This window comes from Podarcis erhardii (genome assembly GCF_964252035.2).
Source record: "Podarcis erhardii genome assembly, chromosome: 4".
In the NCBI taxonomy this organism is placed as follows: Eukaryota; Metazoa; Chordata; class Lepidosauria; order Squamata; family Lacertidae; genus Podarcis; species Podarcis erhardii.
In genome coordinates, this window is record NC_138508.1 from 68730930 (window position 1) to 68748796 (window position 17867).

The 17867-nt window shown below is 42.3% G+C and overlaps 1 protein-coding gene across 2 annotated transcripts in view; it reads left to right on the top strand.

Moving 5' to 3' along the window:
* Positions 1–613: 613 nt before the first annotated feature.
* GPM6B (glycoprotein M6B) overlaps positions 614–17867 on the top strand; it is a 104936-nt gene continuing 87682 nt past the window's right edge. Inside the window, exon 1 of one of the 2 annotated variants that reach the window (XM_081858760.1) lies at positions 614–767. In XM_081858760.1, coding sequence (XP_081714886.1) covers positions 764–767 — 4 coding nt within the window. In that variant the 5' untranslated portion in view covers positions 614–763. The remainder of the gene's footprint in view (positions 768–17867) is intronic. The other variant, XM_081858764.1, reaches the window with a different exon arrangement.

The window sequence follows — 17867 nt, forward strand, 5'->3', positions numbered from 1 at the left end:
AGATGGTTGGACAGTGTTCTTGAAGCTAACAGCATGAGTCTGACCAAGCTGCGGGAGACAGTGGAAGACAGGAGTGCCTGGCGTGCTCTGGTCCAGGGGGTCAAAGAGTCGGACACGACTAAACAGCAACAACAACACTGAAGGTCGTAGCTCATTGGTGGAGCCTCTGTTGGGCGTGGAGAAGGTCCCAGGTGCCATCTAGAAACCAAACTAGATGGCTCAATAGAAGGCACCTTCTTATCTCCGGGCGCACCTGAGGGCGCACGCGCCCCACTACACGCGTGTATTCCTTAGAGCTCCAATGGTGTTACTCGGGAGATAGCCTTCCCCTAGGAGAGAGAGTTAGGTGCAAGGCGCATGTAGAGAGCCACACAATGCCCGGGAAGCTCCAGGCACCTGAAGTCTCCTCACCCTGCCTTGCTGCCCCCCTCACAAAGGCGTCTGAGGCGAAGAGCTGCCTCGGCGGAGTTTCCCGCCTCCCGGGCCTGCCGACCCGCGGCGGGGTCTCCTCTGTGAGGCGGCTGCGCGCAGGCCCCGCCCCCTTCGGCCAAGCAGGCGCGAGAGCGCAGCCAGGGCGGGAGCGGCGGGCGCAGGCGAGCGGCGCGCGGAGGAGCAGCTGAGGCGCCTGTGCCGAGAGAGGACGCCGCCGGGAGGAGTTTGCTCGTCTCCTCGCAGCCAGCCGGGGAAAGCCAGCCTTGAAGGGCAAGCGGGGAAGTCGCCACTGCCGCCGCCAGCCGAGCCACCTGCACGCCTGCCCGACGCCATGGGTAAGAGAAGGGCTGCTTCGGCTCTTGCCTTGAAAACGGCTCCGGGGTTGGAACTGGCTTCCCCTCAAGCCCTTCAGGCGGGTGTGAGGGGGGCGGGACCCAAACTTGGGTGATTTTTGCAGCAGAGGGAACCTCGAAATCTTAAGCGCCCCTGCATTTCACCCTCTGGAGAAGCCTCCTTTCCTCTTATTGCAGATACTGGCTGGGATGGGAGAGGCACTCTGCACATGCTCTTGTGGGCGCGGGTCTTTCTTTGGGGAGGCGGGAGAGAGGTGCTGAGCATTGGGAAGAAGTTGAGCTCCTTTGAGCTCCTTGGGTCTTCCTCGGGATGCTGAGAGGAGGGAAGGGGAAGCGACGAAATGCAGCCGAGGGAGCCCTGAGATACCAGGACGGCTCCCTCTTCTCCCTTTAACTTTGCAGTAAGGTTAGAGCCCCGCTGGCTGCAGATCACCCTGCAGTGGAGTTTTGTCTGCTCTCTTAAAGCTTCTGACCAGACACAAAGCAGTGAACAGGAGCAAGCTTAAGATGCATGCTTTGTTTTGGTACATGACTACAAAAGTGTAACATGACTTTAAAACGGCAATACTGCCCTGCATATAGTTCGTGGACTCTCACACTCTTACTGTGTCCCTTTTTAAAATGGTAACAAATCAGATCTAAACTGCCTCTGGTGGGTTGGAGCTGGATTTTGGAAAGGGATGGTTAGAGGAAAGGCATGAGCAAACCGTTTCACCTTCTTGAGATCTTGGCTACTACGGTGTTCGCTTTTTTGAATTAAGTGTGTCCACCCAGCCCAGCTGAGAATTTATACTTGGCTATAAGTCATAAGTCCCGGCTTGAGTCTTCGTTTAGGCTTGTATGACTTTAAAGCCTGCTTCATTAAACACAATCAATAGATATACTCTGAAAGTCATGGACCGAGCGGGTGTCCTTGTGGGAAAGGTTTTGCCCGATCTTTGTGCAAATGACAACCCTCCCTTCTTTACATCTCCTTTTACTTTACATATCCCCCGCAAAAGGTATTTAACTACTTTTAAAGCTCTTTTGAGTTATTGAAATAACGATGCACAGGAGTTCAGTCTTGATGGCTAGAAGTATATGGCAAAGATTTCACTAATGCATTCCAGCTGCAGACTGCTTTAAAAAAGTCATCTGAGGGATTTATTTTTTGGATGAAATTGTGAGAATTAAGCACAGTATCAGTTCTTTGTGACACATGTAATAATTTTGCAGTCAGCATAAATGTACTAATGCACTCCTGAGACACTGCTTTGCTTATGTGGTCATCAAATAAATAGGTATATAGTACATAGCATATGGAAGGTGTGGTGACTGACTTGAATTAATTGCAGGAAGTCCTTATTTAGTGAGGGCCCATTATTGCAGAGGGGTGGGGGTGGGCAGAGGTAGAGAAAGTGTAGCATACTGATCAGGAAGAGTAGGTATAGAAACTAGGTTAGAGATAACACCGAAGTGGCAGGAGAAATAGCCAAGAAAGTTTTTTCCCCATTGTGGTAGAGTATATTCACAGTGTATTTTTTATGACCAAAACTTCATAGGTGTCCTAACAGGAATTTATGCAGAAAAAAAATATTTATTTAGAGAAGGTCTTTAACACTGGCTGCTCAATAAAAATAAAAATGAGGAAAGATCTAGCTAAACATGTACGCGGGGGGGGGGGGGGGGAATCAACTGTGAACGCAATTGTGACCACTTTTAAGGGGATTTCTGGAGTGTGGCAATACTTATAAGAGCAGTAAGTTAAAAAACAAGATGTAAAAAATGAAATCAGAAGGGCTTATTCAGAGTTCTTGTTTGATTGTGGTTGTTATTGTGTCTTTGCAGATACAATTGAGGGAGGGGACCCTAATATTCTATTTTGGAATTATAAACTTTAATATGTTCAGGATATCTTGGTTCTCATAATAATTAGAATAATTGAAATTCAGCACACAGATGAATCTCAGACTAGCTATTGTATAGTTTGCTTACAATAAGCTTTTTTGGTTTGGAAGGTTAAAATGAATTCCTTTGGCTCCTGGGTAGAGCAGAAGTTTTATAAAATGCTGACGCTTCAGATAAAGAAGACCAAGTTGCTCAGTTTTAGACTTTATATGACCCAACGAAGGTTATCAGAGCAAGACTGCTGTTTATCAGCTCATATCCCTATGTTAGTATCCAGATGTTTGTGCCGTGCATCTGGTTTTAGTTTAAATTATATGTCTATATGGTCTTGGTTGGTCAAAGCCAAAGCGGATGTACAGCATCAAATTAGCTGACATTCTCAAACTGCTTTATGGTTTCCACAATTCCTTATACATTGGGAATGAAGATTAGGCTCCTGAATTGCAGTGCTTACTTAACTTTGAAAGAAGGGAGGAAGGGCAGGCAGAAGAAGAACTGTCCCTTTTAACCTTGACAGATACGGAGTTCACTCTCCACTCCAATGAAGTTGATGGGGAAAGTGCCATTTATATTAATCTACTTGTGTTGGCCTTGATCCAGATTTGGTTATAGACAATTTAGTGCTTCTGGGCGGTGTGTGTGTGTGTGTGTGTGTGCGCGCGCATTTTGCATATAAAAAAACTTATTCAGCCTGTTCAAACAGGCCTGGATGAGCATTGTGGATATGGATACATGTAGGTATCCAGGTATTGGATACATTTGTTGGGTACACAGAAGTTTATTTTGCACAAGAGCTCAAACAGACTGGCTTTGTGTATGTGGGTGCACACGGTTCATTTCACAATTCCAAAATGATACAATGTACTCCTATTAACTTCTTTTTTTAAAGCTAAACAGTTTTAAAACTAGTTTCTGCCCATTCATCAAATATGGTTGCAAGCAATCTGTATTGTTTTGCCTCTTTGCAGCAGAAATAGGCCACTAAACATAAACTTGGATACAGGTCTCATCGAGCTGCGTGCTTAAGAGTTGAAAAGCAAAATTAAACATTGAACTCATTGTACAGAAGCGGGTCAGGTCTGCTAAGCAACTCTTAGTCCTAAGATACGCGCCTCTTAGTCCTAAGATTGAAAGATTGGCAATTGAAATGGTAGCCAAACCATTAAGGTTCCAGAATGATTTTTTTATTGGCATCCTGTGCTATCTACTTAATTGCTTCTACACATGACTTGAAACTGATTAACTGTTATGGAATTTGTTGGGCCATTCTTCTACTGAGATTCATTAATGCAGTAAAACATTAAGACTTTAAACGTTTATTGACTGACTAAATTAAATCATGAGACTAGGGCCGTATTGAAGAATATTGATTAAAATGTGGAAGGGGGAGGAGAACCATAAAGAGTACAATCACAATGATAGGAGTTAGAGATGTGAAATGTTTCCTGATTATTGTTGCCATTTGTTCTGATATTGAATCTTAGATATCTTTGTTTTCAATTTATATGTTTAATATTACTTGTGGTAAAAAAAGGATGTTTTTAAAGTATTACAGTGGTACCTCAGGTTACATACACTTCAGGTTACATACGCTTCAGGTTACAGACTCCGCTAACCCAGAAATAGCACCTCGGGTTAAGAGCTTTGCTTCAGGATGAGAACAGAAATCGTGCTCAGGTATACTCTGGTTTCTCTTCAGATCGTATAAATCTTTCGCCTTTTAGAAATCGTGCTCAGGCGGCACGGCAGCAGCAGTAGCAGGAGGCCCCATTAGCTAAAGTGGTGCTTCAGGTTAAGAACAGTTTCAGGTTAAGAATGGACCTCCGGAACGAATTAAGTACTTAACCTGAGGTACCACTGTATTATAGCATTGATAAACTGGGGAACCCTCCCCAGTTTAGATAAACTGGGGAACCCCAGTTTAGAAAAATCATTAGCAGCCAGTTGGCAATCTCCCTTACTTGGGCAAGGGTCTTGAGTGTGTGGCTGTGGATCATATTCAGGTGCTCTTGGAGGGAACAGATTTTTAAGATCTATTTCAATTGGGGGTTAGGCCCTGTTTTGGCACAGAAACTGCTTGGGTTGCCCTGTATGATGACCTCTTTTGGGAGAGAGAGGGGGAAAATGTGTCCCTGTTCATTCTCCTCAGCCTCTCAGCCGCTTTCAATGCCATTGGCTATGGTATCCTTTTGGAGTGACTCTCCAAGTCTTACTGTACTTGGATAGTTGTTTCCAGAAGGTGATGCTTGGGAGTGCTATTTGGCCCCATAGTTCAGTTTTATCCCTCATGCTGTACAGCATCTATATGAAACCATTAGTGGGGTCATTCGGAGTTTTGGAGTATATTGTCAGCAATATGCTGATGACACATAGCTCTAATTCTCCTTTACATCTGCAGGTGTGGCAGTAAATGTGCTAGACTGAGGTCTAGCTTCAGTAACAGATATGATGAGAGCCAACAAACTGAAGCTCAATCGAGATACGACAGAGGCACTTTTAGTGGGCAGTTCCCTAGAACGTGATGGATGGGGGGGGGTTGCCTGTTCTTGATGGGGGTACACACACACACACTCTCTGAAGGAACAGGTACCTTTGGATTTTTTGCTGTCACCTAAGGCTCAAGTGGCTTCGGTGGCACAGAGTATCTTTCATCAGCTTCAGATGACGACCCAGTTGCACCCCTATGTGAATAGGGATAGCCTAACTTCTGTTGTATATGCTCTGGTAACTTCTAGGTTAGATTGCTGCAATTCAAAGTGCTGGTTTTGACCTATAAAGCCTTAAATGGCTCAGGACCACAACATCTCAAGGACTGCCTCTACCCATATGAACCAAACCCAACCCTTTGCTGGTCATCAGAGGCTCTCCTTTGTGTTCCTTCTCTGTGAGAGTTCTGGAGGTGGCAACATGAGAATGGGCCTTTTCTGTGGTGGCTCCCCATTTGTGGAATGCTCTCCCCAGGGAGGCTCAGGGAGCCAGTGTGGTGTAGTGGTTAAGAGCAATAGACTCGTAATCTGGGGTACCGGGTTCGCGTCTCCGCTCCTCCACATGCAGCTGCTGGGTGACCTTGGGCCAGTCACACTTCTTGAAGTCTCTCAGCCCCACTCACCTCACAGAGTGTTGTGGGGGAGGAAGGGAAAGGAGAATGTTAGCCGCTTTGAGACTCCTTCGGGTAGTGATAAAGCGGGATATCAAATCCAAACTCTTCTTCTTCTTCTCATCTGGCACCTTTGTTACATAACTTTATATGCCAGGCAAAAAACGTTCCTCTTCTCCCAGGCTTTTAGCTAATTAAATAAGATATGGACACTTAAACTGGGGTGGGGGTATGTTTGCATTTCTGTAGTTTTAACGTGATAGCAACAAAGGATAAAAAAGAAGAAACCTTATACTGTATGATCAGTTCTGTAAAGTGTACCATCAGATATTTGGACCTGGAGACTTAGTGTTGTTTTGACAGTTTTAGGCTCGATAAGCAGCATTTGGGGACAGTGACCTACTGTGGGGCAAGACTGGAGTCTTGCTTGCAATAGCAAGCATGTGAAGAAGATAAGAAAAAGTACTGCTGTCCAGAGCAGGATTGGAAGCATCCAGAAACAATGTTGCTTTGGCCAGGGCTGTTAAAGCAACAGTCTTGATCTTTGTTTTAAAACAGCAAGTTCTTCTTTTCTCAAAGGCCACTCTAAAACATTTGTTAATGTTCCATCCTGCCTGAAACAGTTAGTTGCGATCAGAACATTTGTTTATTCTATACAGTCGTATCGTAAAATATGGGTGGTGGGTAGTGCACAACTGTAAAACATAAAATGCCACTGTAAACAATACAAATCATTAAAGTGACTTGTTAATCAATTTAAACACCTGCTAAGGCCTCTTGGCATGAAAGGGCATTCAAGATACACCTGAAAGCCAAGCGGTTTTGCCTGCCAAATCTCTGCTGAAAGAATGTTCCTTCCACAGCACAGGACTGGTGGCACTAAATACCCAACTTTCATTGGGCTCCAATCAGGCCTCTGTAACACAAGGGCAACTAACAGTGTTCCTCCCGATGGAGCTCTGAATGCACTTCACCCAGCAGCTAACTTATAAAAGTCACACTCTTTCCAATAAAGTCACACTCTTTCCAATATTCTTATCTACCTGGGCTATTGACTTGCCCTTCTGGTGTAAAGGGAGTTGGATAGATTTCACTTGGGAAGCTCAGGGAAGTGAGGGATGAGAGTTGGATGAGATACTGGATGAGATACCAGTGCTTAGCTGGCGTAATTGATGCCAATAATTAATGAGAACCTGAACAAGCTTTGATCAGTAAACCACATTAAGGAATGAGCAAACTAACAGGAACTGCCCAGTTATGGTAAGTAGTTACGTGATGCCTGATGTTACCAATTGAGGTGGGGGGAAAGGACTCTGAACTCTGTCCATCTTTAAAAAGGTCCTCAGAATGCAGTTTGAGTTGTGAAGACATTCTCAAAGCACTCTGGATTAGACTAGCCACCTCAACAGGAGCTTCAGTTCTAGACAGGTCCTCATGCTTTTGGTAGCTGTGCAGACACTTGGTTTAACTCTTGATAGATTTTGAATTATTAGGAAATTTCCTAACTGGCTTATAGACTTAACTACACCAGATGGATTTTCTGACTCTCATGCTTGTTTGTTTGAATACTAGATCAGGCAAGCCACTATACCCTTTTGGGGTTATTGTAGCCTTTGAGTCGAGGGCAGGCAACCCTTTTCAAGTTTCTGCATTGCCCAGCAAGTTCCCCTGAACTGCTGCTGAAGGAACATCCAGATTTCAGAGCTGTACCTCAGTTGTCCCCTGTAGACTTTTGCTGTGCCTCCCAGAGCTTTGGATGAAAAGCAGAAATTAGGTATGAATGCCATGCTAAAAGCAAAAAGGACTTGGAAATTTCAAGAGAAGGATTTTTTTTATATACCTTATTGGTGTCAATAGATACACCGGCAAACCTACCTTGTGCATGCAAATACCTTTTGCTGACAGAGGATTGTACAACACAGCTCCTCCCTCTAAAGCAGGCTTAGGAAGATCTTGTGCCAGAGGAATAGTTGGATCTGGCTGCTTGTTAACTGTCCATGTGTTACTAACTTCCATCCCAACCCCTCCCTTTTCAGTCTAAACCCTGTTACATGCCTGAGAAACAATCTTGTAGCCAGATTCCTTGGCGTGAGACCGACTAAGCTGAATGGGTCTTGAACACTGGGGTTTTCATAAGAGAAGAGGAAATGAGCAGGCCAGTTCCTCCCCCCACTTTAAAAGGACATAGCTGGAGAATACTAAAGAAAAGTTGGTTATACAAACATCAGCTCTCTGCATCTCCGTCTCTTCTCAGAAGTCTAATGCCACTTTTTGTTTGAGAGAGAAGATGGCACACATTTTTTCAGCAAACTTTTGAAAAGGTAACTTGAATAAAATCAACTAGATAGACCTTTGGCCTCACTGCTACTGTTGAAAAGTTATGTTAGTTACAAACTCCATGAACAGCATACTTTTAACTACCTGGAGTTAGGGCTCCAACGTACGATTTGAACTGGGAAAAGAAAGACAAATCTGTTTGTGTTTAAACTGTGCTTTCTTCTTCTGAACAGCTGGAGGCAAATCCTGAAAGAAAAGCAGCCCTCTTTCTTCCTATTCATTTTGTCCAGGCAGGATTAAAAACCCTTTGTGAGACATAGTAATGGTCAAATTTGATTAGTATTGGTCATTATAGTTGGCTACATTTCAATTGTGGGATCCTTTGGTCCAGTCCATGCTTAAATCCTTTCTTTTCATATGCATACTTTCCCCCTGATGAACTTAAAAATATTAATTGCTATCTCTCTTTACCTAAATAAATAATCCATTGTTGTTGAAACTTTATTGTGTTTTTGTTTGTTTGTTTCAGATCTCATCTGAATGATAAACTAAGGGAACCAAGCATTTTTTAAAAAAAAAATGTCTGTGGTTTTTGTATGTGAACTATCACACAACTGATTCTTTTCTTACAATGTAGTGAGTCATAATACGCTTTTAAAGTTAAGCATGAAAACACACTGGACTGTATTGTTTAAAATATTATGAGAGATCTTGAACTTGCTTTGATCAATGGTTCCTTGAATAAGTTCTCTGTTCAAGTCAGATGACAGAATTTGACGCTTTGGATTGTTTTAACTTTAATGTATATCATTGCCCTCTGAACTTTGTTGGGTTATTTTGCTTGCTTATGTAACAGGGAGATCATAGTGGACACTTGTTCTAAAGTACTAAAGAATTCCACACTTTCATGTTTTAACGTTCTTAAACTGAGCCTAAATTCCATTGTGTTCTGTCCATGCATGATATCTAAGTTCACGTATCAAGTCAGCACAGTTACATGAGCACCCACACTGTGGGATAGCTTTTAAAGCTTCAAAGGGATGCACGGTGCTGAACTCACAAATGTGAGGAAGGAAGGATAATATCTAATAATAATATCTTCTCCCAACATTTGTTCACATCCTTACACACACCCTTGAAGGTTGTCCCCATCTTGTGGAATTCTAAAATCTAATCTAATCTATGCATGGTCAGGACGGGTCACGCAAGGAACTCCCTGCCTAACGCTGGGATCAATGTTGCCCTTTTACTTGCATAGTAATGTAGATATAGAACAGTGATAGCCAGCGTTGTGCCTGTGGGTGCCTGTCAGTACTTCCTAGGGTGCCAGAGAAAGATCTTAGCAAATCCACAGTACACAAAAGACTGGTGAGTGGTTTTTTTGCTCCACTCCTGACTCCGAGTTGTGATGCTCCTGCATTAAACTTGTCCACATTGGATGCCAAGGTTAGACACCCATCCTCTCTTCTACTCTGAATAGAGATTAGCTGTAAAGTGTTGTGGAGCAGTGAGCAATGCCTTTTCTCCACTGATGTGGGGACATTCCAACACCATTTTGTAGTACTGCCTCTCTTTCAGATGTGGCAGTTATTGTGTTATGCCACAGACCTCATGGCAGCCATTTTGTGACTGGTGCCCATGGTGCTCTCTCAAAATTCCAGATGTGTCCACTGACCATAAAGGTTGCTGACCCAGATATCAACCTGCTATTGAATAAGACTCAAGAAAGATGACTTTGGTTACTACTCTGACAAAACAGAAAATAAAAAGAAGGATGATGATGGACACTGTGCCTCTGAAAAAAGTAAGAGTGTAGTGCTGTCTCCACTACTTAACTTAATGGAGGCTATAGTATGCACTCACAGAGGCAATCAGATTGTCTGTAGTCTAGATATTCCAAGCAGTGGTCTCCAATGAAGATTCAACAGAATATAAATTGGAGTTGCTCTAGAGACAAAGAAACATAAATATCTCTCTAAAAAAACCCAAAAAAACCCCAACAGATTCATAAGTTCCTCTTTATTTTATTTATACAGACTTAAATCATTGTGTAAGTTTGAAAGAGAATAAATTAATGCAGAGGATAGAAAGCATTGCCTTCCCAAGTGTGACCTTCAGTAAAGTTTTCATTTATGGTTTTCATTTATGGATATGTTGGCTTCCTGAGCATGTCATCATTAGAGGTGACCTGTTCATCCATGGAATTGAATATTATCACCTTCTACCTTTAGTCAGAAAGGTGAAAAATTTAGATATGGATTTGTGCACAACTGATGCCATTTTACTGGCAGCTTGTCAAGCTAGTTCAGCCCGGACACTGAGATCCAGCACTGAGGGCCTTCTGGTGGTTCCCTCATTGCGAGAAGTGAGGTTACAGGGAACCAGAGAGAGGGCCTTCTTGGTAGTGGCACCCACCCTGTGGAGCACCCTCCCTTCAGATGTGAAGGAAATAAGCAGTTATCCTATCTTTAAAAGACATCTGAAGGCAGCCCTGTTCAGGGAAGTTTTTGATATTTAACGCTGTATTGTTTTTAATACTTGATTAGGAGCCGCCCAGAGTGGCTGGGGAAACTCAGCCAGATGGGCAGGGTATAAATAATAAATTATTATTATTATTATTATTATTATTATTATTAAAAACATAAAATTTAATATAAGAGAAAGTGACTTACTGTAGCACTTCATTAAAATGTGGCCGTTCCCAGTCCCGTGCTTGCCACACATCTACTAAGCAGTGAGGAGATTTGAGCAGGGATCCTCTGCAGTTTTCCCATGCTGGTTTTTCCCTAGCTAAGGACTCCACCATCTGCTCATCAAATGAAGAAAAGCAGCTGGGGGGGGGGCAGGCAATAAGTAGTGGCAGACAAGAAAAGGGTTATGCATCTTGTTCCACCAAGTGCAACTCCCCAGCAAGTTCCTCCATTGCTTCCATTTTGCACTCTGATAAATAACAAGAAGGAGAATTCTACATTTGCTACTGAATTCCACCACATGGGTCTGTTGTACGCAAGGATGAAAGCGTCTTTGTACTTAGGTGTCTCCCTATAACTAACAGGTATCACTGTCCCAGTGTTCCATCCTCCTAATATCATTGATTTGATCTATATTTGTGTCATTCTTAATAATAATAATTTATTATTTATACCCCGCCCATCTGGCTGGGTTTCCCCAGCCACTCTGGGCGGCACCCAATCAAATATTAAAAACACAATACAGCATTAAACATTAAACACTTCCCTAAACAAGGCTGCCTTCAGATGTCTTTTAAAAGTAGAATAGTTGCTTATTTCCTTGACATCTGATGGGAGGCCATTCCACAGGGCAGGTGCCACTACCAAGAAGGCCCTCTGCCTGGTTCCCAGTAACCCCACTTTTTACAGTGAAGGAACCGCCAGAAGCCCTCAGAGCTGGACCTCAGTGTCCGGGCTGAATGATGGGGGTGGAGACCCTCCTTCAGGTATACAGGTATAGCTCACAACAGCAATAAAGCACACAAAATGCATTAGAACAACACATTCATATTGATGATTCAGAATTGGAGAACGGTACCATAAAAGCTTACATGGCCCAGAGTGTTTTAAACATTATTAGTTAACCCAGCAGATTATTCTCCAAACAATGCCACACCTCTAAAAGATGGTTAAAACAGTTTAATAATTCCAGACCAGCTGCATTAAAGAACTTTAGAGAAGCTCACTCAAAACAGGTAAGTTTCTAAACTTTGGGCGAAATGGAGATTGGTGGGGAGGGAGTTCCATAAGCTAGAAGTCACAACTGAGAAGGCCTTGTCTCTTGTGCTCTCCAGCCAATTTGATCTTACAGTGGGCCTATATGCAGGGATTCTCAAGCAGATCTTAATGGCAAGGCAGAATGGTCTATATGTGCATGCTTGCAGATCTACCTTTACCAGCAGTCAATGCAGCTGGTAAAAAAGCAGGTCAGAATGTACATCTAGATATGGACGTGTCTCTGCACCAAGTTGCACTCAGTGGAATGTCTATTCACTTGTAACTATGCACCACTAGAGGAACCCACAGTATAAACAACTGAAATAAAAATTTTAAAAGTCTGCAACTGACACTTTCAAAGATACACCCCCTTGCCTGCCCACCTCCTCTGCCCCTCTCTCCAAGTTGCAATTTTGCTTGTTTATCAAAGCAAGTCAGCAAAATGAAATGGAAATTGTGGCACATTCTGATGAAGCATGGATGTACCAGCCTGATGCTATATTGAGGTTATGTTTGTGACCCAACTTTCGGAGGCTACAATACCTACAGCACAGATGTCTGGAGAGTTCTTGTTGATACTGGAGAGCTTGCTGAAAAATGGGGAAGAGATTCTGGGGAAATAAATGCAGAGTTTGGTATAATCCCCCCCCCCTGCATCTTAGATTTCAGCCAGCCGATGTTTATAAGGGGGGTGGGAACTACTTGAATAACCCTTTGCAAAAAAGTTGTCTGTAAACATTGTCTGGAATGCTGATCTGAGGAAATTAAAGCTTTGTTTCCCTGTGATGTTTGACACCTATTAACTTCTGTCTAACTTGACAAGTTGCCAGTAGAAAGGCATCAGTTGTGGACAAATCCATATCTAAATTTTATTCCAAAAGCAGTAATCTGTTTTTAGTCTTTGGGGAGTTATTCCCTGGTGTGAATAGGAAACAGAGTATGATTCCTACCATATATGATTACTAGATCTTGCAATCAGATACCATAATTATTGCCACATCTTCATATCCATTATTTGTATCTCACATTTTCATTCCATCCTTCCTCCAAACAGCTCACAACAATGCACATGCATGGAGGTTGCACTTATTCTAAGCTCACAAAAATCCTGTGGAGGAGACTAGGCTGAAAGCATGTGACTGGCCCAGGTCAACCACTCAGCTTGGTGGTAAATAGGGATTTGAACCCAGATTTTCCTAAGCCATGGACACAGTGACTCTTATATTGGTGACAAATTGAAAATAAATATTGGTGGGAGCAGCTGCCAATGGAAGCTCTGTTTAGGCAAGTACTACTCTTGTGAATTATCCCCATAAGATATATAACAAAGGGCTCTGTGGTTTTAACAGCATTATTCCATGGAGGGAAAAAACATATAAGCACAGCTGGAGCATGGTATTAATCTACACAACACAGGCATATTGAATTCAGAAGAGCAGACTAGTTTCTGTGTATGTCAAATGGATTTCCTTTAAAACAGTGTACTAATGCAGCTGTCCATTTCAGAGGCAGCAGTACAGAATGTAGGATTCAGATTTCCTCCTTGGGCGATTGACTCACAGCTGACGCCCCTTGCATAAAATGCTGAGAGAAGACAGTGCTTAATTGTACCATTTTGTGGGAGAGTTTGGGTGGTCATATTTTGACTTAGTAAGTTGACATATGAAGAAGCCTCCTTGCTGTATATGCAGCACCCATGTGTGAAGGGGTTAACCAACCAGCCAGGAAATCTTCTTTTATCTTTTAACTAGAGTTTCTTGTTTTGTCTGAACCAGGAAACTATGGTTAACAGCTTTGCAATGAATAGACTTCAAACCATGTTTGAATATTCTGACTTGTTCTGAAGTTGTTGGCCAAAATTCCCTAGTTTATAGTTAATGGAGGACCTCCTGTTTGCTTGCTCACTTGTTCAAAGGGAAAAGCAAAGAAGCTTTGTGTGCAGCTGAAAGACTTGTTCATATTTCAGCTTATTATGTCATGCTCTAATAGTCCAAACATGGACAGTGAAAAGCATGAAGCAAAATATTAACTGTTTATCAGAGCAGTCTGGGTGTACTCATCACTGCTCATAAAAACAGACTAACTTTTGCCTGTAAATGCTAACTTCCTGGTGTAAAACTTCTTGCTAACATCTCTTCTGAAGTGCCAGATAATGACGTACTTTCACACTTGGGCATAGCTCATTCCCGCTTCATGTGGTTGATGGAGAGAAGCACATCCTTGTTTTAACTTGTGTTAGAATTGTGTTGGCTTAGCTATGCTAGAGCAGCTCTGGAAACTGTATCCCATGGTTGCCAGTGGAATTGTGGGTGGAGCCAGGTCGCACTTTGGGCGCATCCATACTTTTACTTAATGTGGATTGTCCCTACATTAATTCTGGATGAACCTCTAACTTCACACAACCCAGATTTTCACTATGGGACAATAACATCTGGAAAGGAGGGAAAGTACTGTCACAAGACACCATTGAGGAGACCTAGTTGGTCATTTACCCTGATTTCTCTCCTTGGTTTATCTTGAACTCCACCCTTCTCCCACCATGCCTCACCCACGTCCTCCTCCTCCTCCATGCCTTCTGCTTTTAGGACCTCTTATTCTTGCTTCTGGGAGCAATCTTTTAAAATTTCCCACTGGCTGATGATTTCAGCAGCTAGACATTTTTTTGTTAGCACCCCTTTTAATGATTCTTTTTCACTTTTCATAAAACCACAGGCTAGCAGTCGTGACTTGTTAGAGAGAGAAAAAGAGAGAGAGAAACCATAATCCTAGGCTTGAATGTAGCGCTTAGCTGCCTATCCTTTTCCTGGTTTGTACCCCACTCATACAGGAGAAGGACTGAAGCTGAAGTGATCAGGCTTGCATGTGTGGTCAGTGCACCACATCCTTGGCTTAGCACCACATCCTTGGCTTAGCATTATGAGGAAATACTGCCATTGTTTCAGCGCTGAGCTGTGGAAATGTCCAAGAAGAGCCATAACACAGACATGCCCATTGCAGCAATCATATTGATAATATAAAATCTAGCTGTGTGTGTGTGTGTAAGCACTTGGAAAATCTTCTAGTGATCCAAATGCTGTCATGCGTCGTCTCTTTCTGTTTTCTTAAGAAAGGTGCAAGAGATATAATAGAATCAGTTGTGCACGTTATTTTGCACTGCCCCTGGTATCAGACAAATTGATATAAGTTTATTAATCAGTTGGTTGTTAGTAGGGAGTGGCATTCATACAAGTGTAGCCTTTCGTATGCTTACTCAATATGGGGATAAGATGGAGATAGTAGCCAGGTTTCTGCAACACACAATGAAGAGTCGTGAATGTTATACAACACTAACTTAAGTGTTAGATGCAGGTTTTTGATGAGTGATTTTTTTTTTTGTACTGAACCCCACTGAAATCTTGTAGCTGTTGTTGTTGTTATTATTTGTACTCTGCACATCTGACTGGGTTGCCCCAGCCACCCTGGGCAGCTTCCAACAAATATAAAAACATAATAAAACATCAAACATTGAAAACTTTCTTTTACAAGGCTGCCTTAAGATTGTACATATGCCAATAAAGATTTGAGAATCTGAGTAAGAGATGTAATCAGTGCTTTGTTTCTGGGGGATACACAGTCCCCCCCCCAAAGGTTTAAAGTGTGGCACTTAATGTAATAACTTCATTGTGAGTACAGGCACTTTTTTTTTTAGTTGCAGTTCTTTAAAATGTTGCAGTAGACTCATGAGATGAATCTTACCGAACTGTAGCTTCTATCCATTCCATGTAATCTATAGAGGGCACCTAACTAATCTTTGCTGTGATCTGGCAACAACTATTTTCCAGGCTATTGCAGATGGAGAGATGGGACTATAGGATCTCCACATTGGCTTGGCTAGCAACTTTTGGAGCCTCTACTCCTTGATTTCTCCCCATTATAACAACTCTGTAACTAGGAACTACTGCTTGAGTTTGCTTTTACCTCGTTTCCTTCCCAGCCATTTTGCCTTTTGTTTGTGCCTTCCAATATTATGTCTGATTCTTGATTTTGTAAGATGCTTTGAGGACTTTTTTTCCTTCAGAAGAGTGGGGGCAAAATATTTTAAATATGTTGGCTGTTAACTTGAGCAATAATATGCCAGTCAGTTAGTTAAGTACATCTACTACTTACTGGCATGTATTCAGTCTTTCACAACAAGTTTAATGAATTGTAAAGGATTGTAACCCGCTCTGGAACCTTACAGTGAAGGGCAGGTATTAAAATAAGTAAATAACGTAGAATGTGAGTGGTCCTTAACATATAGTTCTGTACCATGAAAATTGGCATTTTCTCAATGTGTATAATGATAATTTCTTTTGTAAAAGTTGCTCTATATGGAAACAAAGATGCACCCTGTGACCCTTTTGATGAACTTGGAATCTCTTTATTGGACATACAAGCTGTATTACACATGCTCAACATATATCATGTAATTACTTTTCGGTATTCTGCCCATCAGGCTATTGTTCCATACCTGTTCAGACATTCTTTTCCCATCCAGTCATCTTCTCAGTTCAGAAGTGGCCCATCTCATAGTTAAAATTAGTCCTTAATTCTCTTGACTAGTATATACAGGAATTAGCTGGTTGCAGTTACAGCACTACTTGATTTTTAAAAAGAAAAGTAAGCTGTGCAGTGAATATGATCTTCCTTTATTATTACATCAGATGGGCAAAGTGGTACCTTTATTGAAAATGTAAAGTCTTAATAGTGACAGTTTGTGAGGGAGAAGTCAGGGGAGGCAGAGTTAATGGGCTGAATATGAGCAAATGCAGTTATTGGTACCTAGATGCCATTTAAATCAGGGCTAAAGAGTTAAGCCAAAAGCTGGCAGGTTTTGAGTTCAGATAGAGGACAATGATGAGGCTAATAGCAAAAATTATCGGAAGGAGCATGTAAAGCTTAGCACTGGGAAATAGAGTAATTTAAGTGAGGTGGGAGGCTTGGATAGAGAAAGGTAGTATAATTGTAAGAGTGAAAAGTGGGAAATGAGGACAGAAAGATAAGGTTGGAGATGGTCACGGGGAGCTTTGAAGGTAAGGACAAGAAGTCTGTGCTGAATGACAGCGTAGGGAAATCTGTGGAGGGGCATGATTTTGGCAATGTATATTTAACGGAAGTGAAAGAAACTGAGATGAAGGGAAATTTCTAGTAGTCAGATAAGTGTTGACCAGAATTTTAGTTAAAGGGGATGTGGCAAAGTGGTGTATCTACCCCTTCCCCCCAATTGTTTCAGGAGAAGCATCATCCTAGCTGAATCCCAGCTTACCCCCATCCTTACCTGTAGCTGCCTATTGAGCATCTAGGTGGGACTGAAATGCATGCAATTTAGGAACATAGAAAGTTGCCTTATACTGAGTCACTTCATGTATTTCTCTAGATGACTACTGCCAACACTGAATGGCAGTGGCTATCCAGGGACTCAGGCAGGAGTCTTTCTCTGTCCTGGTTTGGACATGCTGAGGATTAAGCGTGGATTGAATTTCTGCATGAAAATGTTGTGCTCTTCCATTAACTCATGTCTTTTCCCTTTGAGCCACAGCCCTTCCCTAATAAGCCCACCACCACCAAATCACAAGGGAGCTTTGAGAAACTTCAACTGAGGACAGAGAATACCATGGAAGAGATTATATACAGACATTTCTTATTTTAAGGTTGAAGACAGGCAGACCTAGTATCGGTGTTCAAAACTCCCATTGTTCTAAGTGCATTTTGCAACAGGGAATTTCATGAGTGCGTGAGCACTTTCTGAGCTCTGGGCGCCTAAGATTTCAGATTAAAAGTGCAGAGTAGAAGATTAAAAGTGCAGAGCAGGACCTTTTTCTGCCTCCACACTTCCAGCTACTCTCTGAAGACTGGAGAAGAGAATATTAGGGGGGTGGGCAGGGGAAGGACTAGTCACTAGACCATGTGGGAAATGAACATAATATTTTAGTTGCAGTTCATTCATTTTCAGCTTTGTATTCTTAAAAAAAACAAAGCGCCTAGACATTCTGTTGTGGTGCCCATAACCTAGGTTTAAGGTTCCATTTAGCTCCTAGCTTTTATATCTCAGTTTCTAACACTGCCTAGTTTCTG